The sequence below is a fragment of the Rhamphochromis sp. 'chilingali' genome (assembly GCF_963969265.1).
Source record: "Rhamphochromis sp. 'chilingali' genome assembly, chromosome: 14".
Classification (NCBI taxonomy): domain Eukaryota; kingdom Metazoa; phylum Chordata; class Actinopteri; order Cichliformes; family Cichlidae; genus Rhamphochromis; species Rhamphochromis sp. 'chilingali'.
In genome coordinates, this window is record NC_137941.1 from 1,641,273 (window position 1) to 1,654,489 (window position 13,217).

Consider the following 13,217-nt stretch of genomic DNA (forward strand, 5'->3'; position numbering starts at 1 on the left):
ACGCAGATGCTCAGATTCATTTATAACTCATTCAAATATTGTGGACTCTCTCATATTTCACTAAGTTCACTCTTGTTTAAAGGTTTACTTACTGAACTCAAATCCATGCCAAGTTTAATTTTTATGCCTCAGGACCCGATGTTACCGCAGTCAGACCCACAGCATCACTGTCAGCTGACTAATGAAGTGTAAACATTCAAAAAAATCTGGAAAGTATCTCAAAGCTACGAAACATCAGTTTGCATTAATAATAATAATGGATTGCATTTATATAGCACTTTTCAAGGCACCCAAAGCGCTTTACAATGCCACTATTCATTCACACACTGGTGGAGGCAGCTACAGTTGTAGCCACAGCTGCCCTGGGGCAGACTGACAGAAGCCAGGTTGCCATATCGCACCATCGGCCCCTCTGGCCAACACCAGCAGGCGGTAGGTGAAGTGTCTTGCCCAAGGACACAACGACCAGGACAGAGAGCCTGGGGATCGAACCGGCGACCTTCCGGTTACAGATGCGCTTCCCAACCCCCTGAGCCACGGTCGCCCCAATTGTTAATTGTTGAGTTACAACAACAACAGGACCCCAACACAGAGGTGGCACCTCCAGGACCGCTCTGTGTGTTTCTACCTGTCACCTGCACATTAACTCACAGCTCGTTGTTAACACTGCGCTGTATTCACTACCTGTATCTTTGCAGGTGAACTTAGCCTTGGGGTCACACATCCTCTTCGTGCCCTCGCAGTCCTTCTCATCGCTCCCGTCCTCACAGTCCTTATCGCCGTCACAGCTCCAGCGCTCCGGGATGCAGGTCCCGTCGGTGACGCAGTGGAATTCCTCGGCACTGCACTCGATCACCGGCGGCAACACTAAAACAAAATTAATTTGACAATGAATGCCTTTGAGATATACAGCAAAGTGTCACGGGCAAAAACCTCGCAGTTAACCTTTATTTTAAAAGAGACGTATTGGTGGCAAATATTTATGATAGTGAGCCGGGCAGCAGCGTCTATAACAGGTCAGCACCCCGAGAAGAATGGAGTTATTTCACAAGTCTTTAAGGTTTATGTGTCCGAGATATTTCTGTCTTCTTTAATCGCTCTGGTTAATATATCACACACACGGGTTTCATCAAACAATCGGGTATGACGGCTGCGTGTGTGTGTGTGTGTGCACATGTTTAGACATCCTTGTGAGGACAGAAAACAGGCATGCTGCTATACTTGTGGAGACCAACAGTCCTTATGGGGACAAAATGCTGTGCCCACCAGTTTGAAGACATTTAAGGACAAAAGTTTAAGTGTTCCTCTGTGGACCGAAGTCCACCCTGAGGTCCTCCTCTTCCCCCGATGAGCCTGGTCTTTTTTGTTCGTTAGTTTTTGTCCCGTTTTGCTTGTTAGGAATTTTGTGTAATTTCTTTGTCCCCTGTTGGCTGGTTAGGGTTAGGCTGAGGGTCAGGGTTACACATCCACTCTTCATGGTTAGAGTAAGGGGACAGGGAAAGCATATGTCAGTGAGAGGTCCTCACTAAGATATGAAAATCTAAACTTATGTTATTTGGAAATAGTGGTTTAAATACAAACGCAAAGATTCAAATAAATGGTGCTGATATTGAAAGAGTCAGTGAAAATAAATTTCTGGGGGTAATAACAGATGAAAAACTCAACTGAGAGCTCACATAAGAGATATTCATTCCAAAGTATCACGAAGCATTGCAACACTAAACAAGGCAAAGCAGGTATTTGACAAACATCACTTCATATTCTACTGTTCACTGGTTTCACCATACTTAAGCTATTGTGCAGAGGTCTGGGGCAACAACTATAAAACCACATTACATTCACTTTTTACTCTTCAAAAAAAGCAATTCGAATCATCCACAGTGCAGGTTACAGGAACGTACAAACTCACTATTTTTGCACTGAAATATTGAAAAATTGACGATCGAGTGAAATTCCAAACAGCATAAATTCTATTCAAAGCAAAAAATAAAGAACTGCCAGGAAATATTCAGAGTATGTTTGTTTTGAAAGAAGGAAGTTATAATTTAAGGGGTTTTTGTAACTTCAAAACAACGAAGGTACGTACTACAAGAAAAAGCTTTTGTGTTTCTGTGCATGGAGTGAAACTGTGGAACAGTCTGAATATGGAATTAAAGCAACGTCCAAACATAAAACTGTTCAAAAAGAGTTATAAAAGTATGATCTTCTCGAACTCTAAAGAAAAGGAAAATATTTAAATTAAGTGAATGTCATGTAAAAATTCATGATGTGATATTACAGGATATAGTATATCAGAAATCTGTTCACTATTTTTATTACAAATGATATCAGTAAGGAAGCAACTAAATATTAACTGATAATTTATGGCAATAATTTAAATAAGTGTTTACTTCTTCCCTTTCAACATGTAAATTAATCAGAACGTTTTTTTGTATGTAATTTGTATAGTATTTTTTTTTCTTTCTTATTTTCTTTTCTAAATGTACTTGTAAATTGTTCACATGTTGAAATAAATTACCAAAGTCACAGCCTGTGTTTTAAGAATGGTTGGGTGGGTAAGCAAAACTCGCCCAACGATACACGACCGTGCTCACCGGAGGACCCGGGGATCAAACTACCAACCTTCTGTTGAGCAGCTGACCCATAGTCAGACATAGTGTCTGACTCACTGGTTCAAGCTCACCTTATTGTATATTCCGTGTGTGTTGATTTGGATGTGATGGCTTAATGCTTAAATGAAAAAACAGAAAACTATTTAACAGTAGAAGCACAGCGGAGACAAATTCAAGCCTCTGGGGCAGAATTAGACACAGGGGGAGGAGACGTCTGCAGCTCCCATCAGGAAATGGTTTGATGAATGGTGCACACATTCTAGTGACAAGCAAGCGAGCTGTGAGTTTTCTAGGAGCTTACATAAGGTTTGTGTGATAATTAGATTAAACGATTCAAGTCCTGATGGTAAAATTCCCGCGCACACAGAGCAGATAAGATTTAGTCACACAGCAGTGTGAACACAGAGTTAGTGGACTCGAGCTGATTAGCTGTTAAACTTGTAATTACAACACCTACATTTAAATGCTGATTCGAATTGCAACTAAAATCATTTGCACACTCAAATAAATATAAATCAGCGCTCGTGAAGGTGGCACAGGCAGCTCGTGTGTGATGATTTAATCTATGACGGTGTATTATAAATAAACAGGTTAACACTAGCTGTTTGAACAAATGGAAGACAGGATGTGTCGGTCATTTCAAAACCTGTTCATCAGCATTTTAACACGCTGCGCAGACATCGCTTACATGCAGGTCCACCTCTGCAGGTTAAGGTCTCGTCGCTGAGGTCACCGCAGTCGTTGTCGCCGTCACAGGCCCAGTGGTCGGGGATACAGCGACCATTGGAGCACTGGAAGTGGGTATTGGAGCAAGACTGGATGCAGCCCACTTCATCACTGCCGTCTCCACAGTCGTCATCTGCACACATGCACAAAAGTTCAGTGACAGATTATTGTTATGAACGCTGGTGGGTGTAAGGTATATGTAATCCTGGTTATAACCATGAGGGCTGTTGCCGTTGCACAATGCACTTTTTTGATGAAAAACTTGGGCTGTTTTCTCTGGGCTTTGTGTGTGTTTGTTTCTTTGTTTGTTTGTTTTTCTCTCTCTGTGTGAAGAGACTGCAAACCAATTTCCCACTGGGGACAATAAAGTTACCACTGGCCAAGGTTAGAGCCAGTTTATGCTTTCACCTGAATCGCAGTGCCACTCCACACTGATGCATCGTCCACTGGAGCAGCTGAACTGGGTGACGGGCTCACAGGTGGGGAAAACTGCACATAAACAAACATAAGTTCAAATTAAAGAAATATTTGCTTCACGAAGCCACAAACAATCAGCTGTGCTTGTAAAATGTGATAGCAAACATCAGGTTTGTGTCCTAAACTCAACACTGACCTAGACTCTGAAAATGATATAAAATAAAACAAAAACAATACCAATAATTTTTAAAAATAATCCTATTACATTTTTATATGTAAAAAATAACAAACACACTGTATGGAATCAAAGACGACAGTGTGAGTGAAAGACTTGTGTCTCATAAATCTGTCGAATAATGAAAATAATCTATAAACTAAAAAGGTTTTTATAGGCAGCTGCACGTTTCAGTTAGAGGAAGAAAAACAGGAAAACAAGAATGATTAAAATCATATTTCTCACTTTATGGATGCACACATCGCAGGGAAACTCATTCATTAGTCCTGAGATATTTCAGTCATGGTGAAACATCTTCAATATAAATGTTACTATCATGTTAATTCTTATATGAAGGTTTGTTAAAGGTGTCCATGACCATAAAACTGAAAATATTAAAAATATTAATTACTGTTATACGTCTTTCCATACATGCACTGATAGTCTGGAGCCGACTTAAAGAATAACTTTAAATGATACTAACATTGATAAGCTGTAGTTTAAATATATCTGCTGACAGCTCACATTCGTGACTGCAGGTCAACGCTCAGGTTTAATCTTCCGTCTCCACCACAGATCCGTAACCGTAGGGATTTTTTAGTAATAGCTTTAACCTCAGCGACCTTCCAGAGATTCCCATTTGGGTTCATTTGGGACTCTTGGGTTAGCCGTTTCATCATTTTAGTTTTTTACCCCTTTCACACAGTGACAAAGTGCATTATCTGACAGAACAGAAAAAAGTTGTCTGATTAAAGTGATGTTAGGAAAGGAACATAATGTTTGAATCAAGAATGATTCCAGCATCCTTCTGATTCTTCTGCTGATGACACACTTACACTCTTACTGCTTCGATCAAGAGGGTAACAACCTCACATTCACCTGATGAACTAATATAAAAGCATTCATGCTAGTGTTAACCAGTGTTGGTCAAGTTACTTGAAAAACATAATCAGTAACTAATTACTGATTACTTCCCCAAAAAAGTAATCCCGTTACTTTACAGATTACTTATTTTCAAAAGTAATTAATTACTTAGTTACTTAGTTACTTTTTAAAAACACGATGTACAACCTGAATAGGTGATAAAGTGATAGATCTTTCAGCCCAATTCTACTTTTTCTGCATAATCCATCATACAAAATGTAATCAAATGGAAAAGTCTCTTTTTAAAACTTGTTTTATTAGTTTTAATCTTTTAACTTTATGCATCAAGCAAAGATTTAATTATCTGCAACATTCTCTGACTGGAAGAAATTAGTTTAACATTTAAACCTATTTTCTGCACATTCCAGCACATAAAATAAAATATTTTTTGTGTTTACACTCAGTCTTTCAAATAGATGCAAGTAAAACACAGCAGAAAATAAATAAAGTCAAAGACTCAGCGGTCCTGTTGCTCTATTTTCACCTGTAAAGCAGGAGTGGGGTAGGCGGAGGTTTACCCTGGTGCAGGTGTGCCGCGGTCAGTGGAAGAATCCGCGAGTTTCTCTGTGAGTTTCCCATTACGTCGTAGCTACTCGGTGCTTGTTTGGAAGTTTAGGGTTTTTTTTCGCTGTAAAAAGAAGTTTTCTTCCCACGCACAGCGGACACTAATGTTTTTGTCACTTTTTATGGAATCAAACTCAAAGTAAGGTCAGTACTTCCACGCTTTAAACGCTGCACGCTCATACTCTCTCTGCACTCGATATATGATCCATTGTTGATCTGCACACAGCTGTTGTCACGAACGTCGCACTCGCTTACGTCACTGTCGTGAGACATTCTCGCAAAAAAATCACGGTTTTAGTAACGCAGTAACGCAGCGTTCCTACGGGAAAGTAATGGTAATCTAATTACCGTTTTTGCAATAGTAATCCCTTACTTTACTCGTTACTTGAAAAAAGTAATCAGATTACAGTAACGCGTTACTGCCCATCTCTGGTGTTAACACAGTCCCTCCAGGAGTGGACGTCCCAGGTCAGACTGTACCAGCAGTCAGAGAAACAGCAAAAACCCAGGAGCTCCGTCTCGGTTCAACATTACGTTTCATGACGATACAATTAGAAAAAGACTGAATAATCAAACAGTGTCCGGTGGACTCTGTGTGCAGGTGACATTGTGACAATGTCAGGTTAACGTTTTCATTCCCATCAGACACCAGCCGTGTTTCTGACTCGGAGATATGATTCCTGGATGCCTGAAGCTTTATTGACTTGAGTATAAAACACAGGCCTATATTTGAAATGATTTGTTGACTGAAATACTTTTAGGCGCTGCAGAGGAGACAGATAATATTTCTGTCCTACAGGATGCTTTCCTCAAAAATGTCAGGTTTCAGCGACGGCACATGTCTGGCTGGAATTTAACATTCGTTAAAAATGAAGACGAGACATACATAAATAATGAAGGTTTCGAGTAAACAGTGAGCGTTGTTAAAAATAAAACACCGGCATCCATAAATAATGCCGGCGAACAGAGCTGCGAGCGAACCGAGCGCCCAGTAGAAGACGGTGTGTGACAACTACTAAACTACTGACAAACAAAATCCAAATTAGTATCAATCTCTAAGGCGGCCACCACTGAGCTTCAGGTGTTCCTAAACCCACAGTAGCTCCACTGAAGCTAAGTGAGCTGCCAGAGCTGCACAGAGCAGCGCCTGCAGAGAAGTAATGCCTGAGGAAGCTCAGACAGCAGTACGGGAGAGAATATGTTTTGCTGCACAGCTTGATTATGATTGAATGAAGCCGAGCATGAACTTTAATTACTGCTTACAACCCGGCTGTTTGTGACTGCATATTGAAGCGGCTTAGGACACACAAAGGGAGGCTGAGGCGATACAGCACGCTGCAGCATTTGGCAAACATCGATCACTGTTAAAGGCTGATTTCATACAAATAGTGATTAAAGCGAGTCTTAAAACCTCCTTTTAAACGTATGCTTCCAATTCAGCATCGCTGATGAAAACGTATGAAATTTGTAGCTGCAGACATCCTTTCCCCTGCTTCAATAAAAGGTTAAATACATCTTCAAAGAGCTCAAAGCGCTCGGGTCATAATGGCATGCCATGTATTTTTATTATGCCTTCTAGGATTAGCCCAGAACACAGAGTACAACTTTCCCTAAGTGAAGCTGACAGATTGTATAATACCACTGAGACATGACTACAGAACAGTGAGCTACTGTACCCAGCACCACCCACCGAAGCTGCTGCCATTTGTGAGGACATGTCTAGGTCTTGGTCCAGAGAACACAGCATCAATAACTGAGTCTCTCTGTCCACTGAATGAAGCAGCGCCTTTCTAAAACGTCACAAAAATGCACAAGAATTTTGCAGTTGTTAAATGTCTTCTGAGCTTCTTCTACCTTCATGTTTTCAAACTGCATTAAAACTGTCCAGCAGATCAAAATCTCTCTACTCTCCTTAACTCTCCTGGACATTAAGCTGCTACTTTTGGGAAGCAGCCACACTAAAGGGATCGAACGAGGGACCACCGACCGGCCGGAGCCACTGACTAAAACAAAATCCTTTACCTCAGCAGGCAGCTGGCTGACATTGTTCACCTGTGCTTCCTGCTATCCACCCTGCATCAGTCTTCCTTTGTCTTTGAACCTCCAGCAGCTCCACAGGCAGCAGTACAAACATCCACACTGCACTAGCCGTGTAGGTATAGCAGCACAGACGCTGCATAGGTCTGTTAGCTTTGGTTTGATTTGTTTTACATAAATCTCTTTCATACCTGTCGCACTAGCTGAGCTGTTTTGTTGTAAAAAGAAAACAACATTTTATTAATTTATTATATTTTTAAAAGTACTTGTGTGTTTTTTTATTTCCCCTATGCTGTGCTATTAAAGAGTAATGTGAAAACAGCAGAACTTGTATCATATTATGAAGTGAGAACAGCTTAGCACATATTTTTAGCTCCAAGTGGGAACTGCATCGTATACATTTGACATTTGTAAAGAGATTTTTGAAATTTCAGCATATTAAATTTACAGCCCTGAAAGTGTAGAGTTAAAACATCTCACTAATATTAAATGTGAGAAGTAACAGAAAATGACCCCAAATGATTTTACTTGTGTTTAATGAAATCATCATGTTGCTGTTAATCAAACAGAGCCAAGACAAAGGTACTCGGTCACACACAGAGTGACGTTTGAGTGACGTCTGGGGAAAAGCACGCGTGACTCACCGCATGATATTTCATCAGACTTATCCCCACAGTCGTCCTCCCGATCACAGCTCCAACTGCGAGGTATACATCGTCCGTTCTGGCAGGAGAACTGCTCTGCCTGACAGGGCTGGGCTGAGGAAGAAGAAAGAGGCCACTTAATTCAATCGCACCTGCATGAGTCAGTGTAGCGGCTGCACAACAACTCTAATGGTCACTAGATCACCCAAATGTCAATGTAAGGCCGGCGCAAACCCTTTATCACTCAATCGCGCGGTTGAAGACGGGCGTGGAAAACGCGCTGTTGCTGATGGGCCGTCAGTTACGTGCTGGTGGTCACACTCGTGACAGCAGCTGATGTGGGATACGCGTGTCAATCCACCGACGGGGGAACATTCGTCATCTTCTGGCTAATGCTCATCGATCGATCCTCTGAGGATAAAAAGCTCCGGAGAAGTACGACTAATGCGATATGCTGTAAGTGTCCTCGTAGATGCTCCAAGTCTTTGATACTAGAACGCCCTTAAACAATGAGATTGATTGCACAGTACCGCCGCTCCTTCACAGCCTCAAAATATTACAGTGACGGCTGCCTTGACAGCACCTGACACCAGTGTTCAAGTCTTAGAGAATAAAGCACATCTGAAGTGAGAACATTTTTATCAAAAGACGTCAGAGACAAATGTTTCATGGCCTACTGTGCAGATGAGAAGTTTAAGATAAGATAAGATAAGATAACCTTTATTAGTCCCACACGTGGGAAATTTGTTTTGTCACAGCAGGAAGTGGACAGTGCAAAAGTTATGACGCAAAAATTAGAATACAATAAGAATAAATACAGTACACAACTGTACAGAATAGAATAAAATAATATACTATATACAGTAGAATAAAATAGAATAAAAATATACAATAAGATAAAAATAGAATACGAATGCTATATACAACTGAGTAAAAATACAACGATGCCAGAAAAGATTATTGCACTTAGTGTTATTGCACATGTGTGGATGTGTGTGTTTGTTCAGTTAAAGTCTTTGTTGTGGAGTCTGACAGCAGTTTACATAGCTGAACGGTCCTCAAAACTGATCGGAGAAGCACCTGTAACCACGCTACGTTTTCCTGAAATCACCGGTTTCACATCAGCGTTTATTCATAGAATTAATCATATTTGATAAAATGTGAAACGACTGAAAATGAGCCAGCGAGCACAGACGAGCAGCGCTGACAGATGGCACACGACTGACATCCAAAACTCCCCAAATCTAAACCCGACGTGAAAGCAGCCCGTGCGTACCTGAGCAGGTGTTGTTGGACTCGTCCTCGTTGTTGCCGCAGTCGTTTGTCCCATCGCAGAGCCATCGTTTGGGGATGCAGCGATTGTTGCTGCATTTGAACTGATTGAGGGGACAAGTGTGGTTGTCTGCAAAGAGTTCACCGCACAAAAAGCAGATCAGTCAATAAAATCAAATGAACGAACACAAGAATGAAAAAATGTATCTGGCAAATACTGCATGTTGTAACATGTTAGTGTTGTAGTGTTGCAGAATCTAAACTGCAGACAACACCCACTCAAGAACTGTCACGAAGTCACTCAGCGCTGACGTGACCTGCCTTCAGAGCAGTCTGGGTTCAAAAGGTGCTGAACTGTCGACCTGTGAGGTTTTATTGTGTTATTTGGTCTTTAATAAAGCTGGAGGGGAGGGAACTGCAAAAGCCAAGGTCATAATTATCTGACGCACGCCAACCAAACCTGAGACCGTACTGTGCCAGTCAAAAATATGCATGATCGTCATTTTGTCAGGTAGCGTGTGCTTCACAAGCTGTTTACTCACATTTGATCAATGTGAGAAAACTTTAAAGTAAGACAAACCTCATCAGCACTGCAGCTTTCTTTGTAGTTTTGGTTTCATATGGTTTCATATTATTTAAGTTCACAAAGTATAAATATTAAGTCAAGTCCAGCTGTCAAACAGCAGAGCAGCGGAGCTACACTAACAGACACGGCTGGCCAAAAACATTTGAATTCAGAGAAGGAACGAGCAGATTGTAATCGGCTTTATTTTAGAACATAATAGATGTGGCTGCCATCTTTATGACCGGCTTGGGACGTATCCGAGTGTTTCACAGTCACAGAGTCTCAGTTTCAATATTATTTAATATCGGACCTCTTTCCTGTTTATACAGTATATCTGCAGCTTTTCACTGAGACTTAATTAAGGTCACAATGTAACTAATTTCATACTGATACAACAACAAGCCGCACTAAAAACCATAAAAGGAGTAATAATGTTTCAGAGTGTGAGGAATCTCATTTATGTTTCTCCTCGGTGGTTCGTCCTTTAATTGAGAGTAATGGAGTCTCTATATCATCTTTAGTGGTCTCAAGTGTATTTGTGGTTGGTTTTGGTTTTAGTGCCTGATTTTTGTTTTATTTGAGGCGACTTTATCATGAAAAAGAGAAAAAAATCAGTGCTAATATTTAACATTAACTTTGATAATTCTAACTCATTAAGCCTCACCGCTCATTAATCATACTAAAGAAATGAGTGTTTCTCTGCATGCTGTAACTCTACCCATTGCAAAGTTCATGGCTAACACAGAGTGGAGGGCTGGTCTGTATTTAAGATGTGCTGCTGCCATCTGAAACACAATAATAATAAAAAGAATAAAGTCCATGTTTAACCATCTAACATCGAGTTTACACGACTGATTTGTAGAAGGACGCACGTAGAAAGTGGAGGAGGGGGAGCACTTTACACCCCGACTTCAGTGACATTTAAGAACACAGCAGCTGACAGCCAGAGGGAATTAGCCCTGAAAAGCTGAGGCTTTGCTTGCTTGGCCGCATCACTGTGTACAGTGTCTGTTCAGACAGTGCATTTTTCATGCTAGCGTGCAGTGTGTTGCCTGCAGACTAATTCCGAGATATCCTCACAGCAGCTCTGGATCTCCTCGTCACTCCCATCCAGACAGTCATCATCTCCGTCACACTTCCACAAGGCCCGAATGCACCGCTGATTACGGCACTGGAACTCATCACTTTTGCATCGCTGTGGCTCTAAACTACTGCTGGAAGCTTCTGAGAGAGACACAAGTGAGAAAACGCCATTTTAGCCCCACACCTTCTAAGAAATACGTGTTAAGGGGAAAATATTGGCATATAAAACGAATAACGAGCATGCACAATGTGTTAATGTTTCATAACCTCATGTGTACATGCGTGGGAACCCACTGGGATCCTCCCTCAGCTGTATTTACTTGTTTATTAGCAGATTTGAAAAGAAGCCTGTCCCACAGGACGCGGCAGGATTACACTACACTGGGACAACCTGATCTTAGGGCTCGTCTGATTCATTACGTCCTCCTACCTGCACAGGTGACATTGTTCTTCTCCAGAACCTGGTTGTCAGCGCAGGCACACACTCTCCCTCCTGGGATGGCGAGGCAGAGGGTAGTACAGCCCCCATAATTCACACTACATGCGTTGTCACCTGGAGAAACAGAACCCAAACACAGCATGGTGTCTTGCTCATTTAAAGCGACATTTTCTAAGCTGACTTTAAGCTCCGTATTATCCTGGTTTTCCCCTTTTTTTCCCCATCTGTGAAATAAAGATCAGAGTTTCTGGAAACCCTTTAAATGCAGTAAAATAAATCATTTCATTGGTACAAAAGCTTTTCCCCCCACATAGAGAGACATGCCAGGTGTATGCCGCGAGATCTATAAGCATACGTCAGGTGAATTATTGGGAACGGTGTGGGTGAAAGACATTTGACATTTTTATCATTCTCGGAGGAATAATTTGTCTTTCGGGACAAAGCTGACATTCTCCAATCGAAAAAAGTCACATATCAAGTTAAGGCATGAGACACCTTTGTCACTTTCATTTAACACAGAACCCAAAGGCAGTGCCTGAGCCAATGAGATAAAGCTTTGGGTTTTGTAAGAGCCAATCAGTAATACTCAGAGTACCGGACAGCCAATTAATCTATTCAGTGGCATGAACAAAAGAGAAACGTCTCTGCATGGCGTGAACGAGGCTGTGCATATAGCAGCCACTTTAATGTCCAAGTGAGAGTTTTTAGAGTACAGTGACTTTTAACTGCAACGGCCTCTGCATTCAGAGCAACACAACAGCATTGACCTAATGTGAAGCAAAAAGCAAGACGTCCTGTGAGGCCAGCGAAGCTCTCTGCTGACATGTTCCATGCCTCTGCTATCTCTGCTTTTCAGCATGCTAACAGCGGGAATCCATCATCATGTGTTACAGCAGAGAGCAAAGACATCCAAACCTTGGTCATCTTATTTAACTTCATAAAGTGGAGCCCAAAGTGATTTGAAAGCTACTGTCACTGCTGATCAATGTGCGTGAAATTTGAGAGCAATAGGCATATACGCAACTTTCTGGTGTATATATCTTATAAAGTGCTCTCCATTAAGGAAAGTGCTATAGGAGCTATAAATGTCTGAATTCACAGGAGGGGGAGGTTCTATTTCCAGTGCAAAACAGCCACTTTCTGTGTCAGGGCGGGATGACGACTAAATGAAGAGAAAGCAGCCAACCTTGCTGACTCTGCGCATCGTAGACACGCAGGCCGAACAGCGGCGGCCTCTCGCTCCGCAACAGAGTGATATCGCCGTTGGTCAAGTCCAGCTGGAACACCGAAGCGTTCATGTACTCGGTCCAAAAGATGAAATTGCGGTAATGAGAGATTCCGAACGGATGGTTTAGTTCTTTCCCGCTGTACACCACCTGCAACATGAAGCAAACAGTCAGTAGGGTCACGAGGTCAGAGCGACAGACAGACACCGTCAGAGGAATCAGTCATCTCAAACGGGCGTCTGGCTGTTTGAATACAGGCTTAAAGATTATTTGATGGCAGTATATGATGAATGTGATTCAATTTCACTGCACAAATTTATTCACACAGAAACGTCTGCTTATAATAATGTTTGCTAGAATCTTGGCATTGATTAAACAGCATTTGCAAATAATTAATTAGCGTGATATGCCAGTAGAGTCGATGAGCGGATGGGGATGAAAGGATGCTTGTTGTGGGAAGAGGAGCAGGTTTCAGGCGTCGCACTGCTGCAAAC

The 13,217-nt window shown here is 41.6% G+C and overlaps 1 protein-coding gene across 4 annotated transcripts in view; it reads right to left on the reverse strand.

Moving 5' to 3' along the window:
* Positions 1 to 13,217, reverse strand: part of lrp1bb (low density lipoprotein receptor-related protein 1Bb) — a 276,774-nt gene that overhangs the window by 130,747 nt on the left and 132,810 nt on the right. For all 4 annotated transcript variants that reach the window (XM_080902756.1, XM_080902757.1, XM_080902755.1 and 1 more), the window contains 8 exons: positions 12,684 to 12,873; positions 11,489 to 11,611; positions 11,056 to 11,199; positions 9,415 to 9,540; positions 8,139 to 8,252; positions 3,747 to 3,827; positions 3,301 to 3,471; positions 685 to 867 (listed from right to left, as the gene is read on the reverse strand). In XM_080902756.1, the coding sequence (XP_080758882.1) occupies positions 685 to 867; positions 3,301 to 3,471; positions 3,747 to 3,827; positions 8,139 to 8,252; positions 9,415 to 9,540; positions 11,056 to 11,199; positions 11,489 to 11,611; positions 12,684 to 12,873 (1,132 nt within the window). The remainder of the gene's footprint in view (positions 1 to 684; positions 868 to 3,300; positions 3,472 to 3,746; positions 3,828 to 8,138; positions 8,253 to 9,414; positions 9,541 to 11,055; positions 11,200 to 11,488; positions 11,612 to 12,683; positions 12,874 to 13,217) is intronic.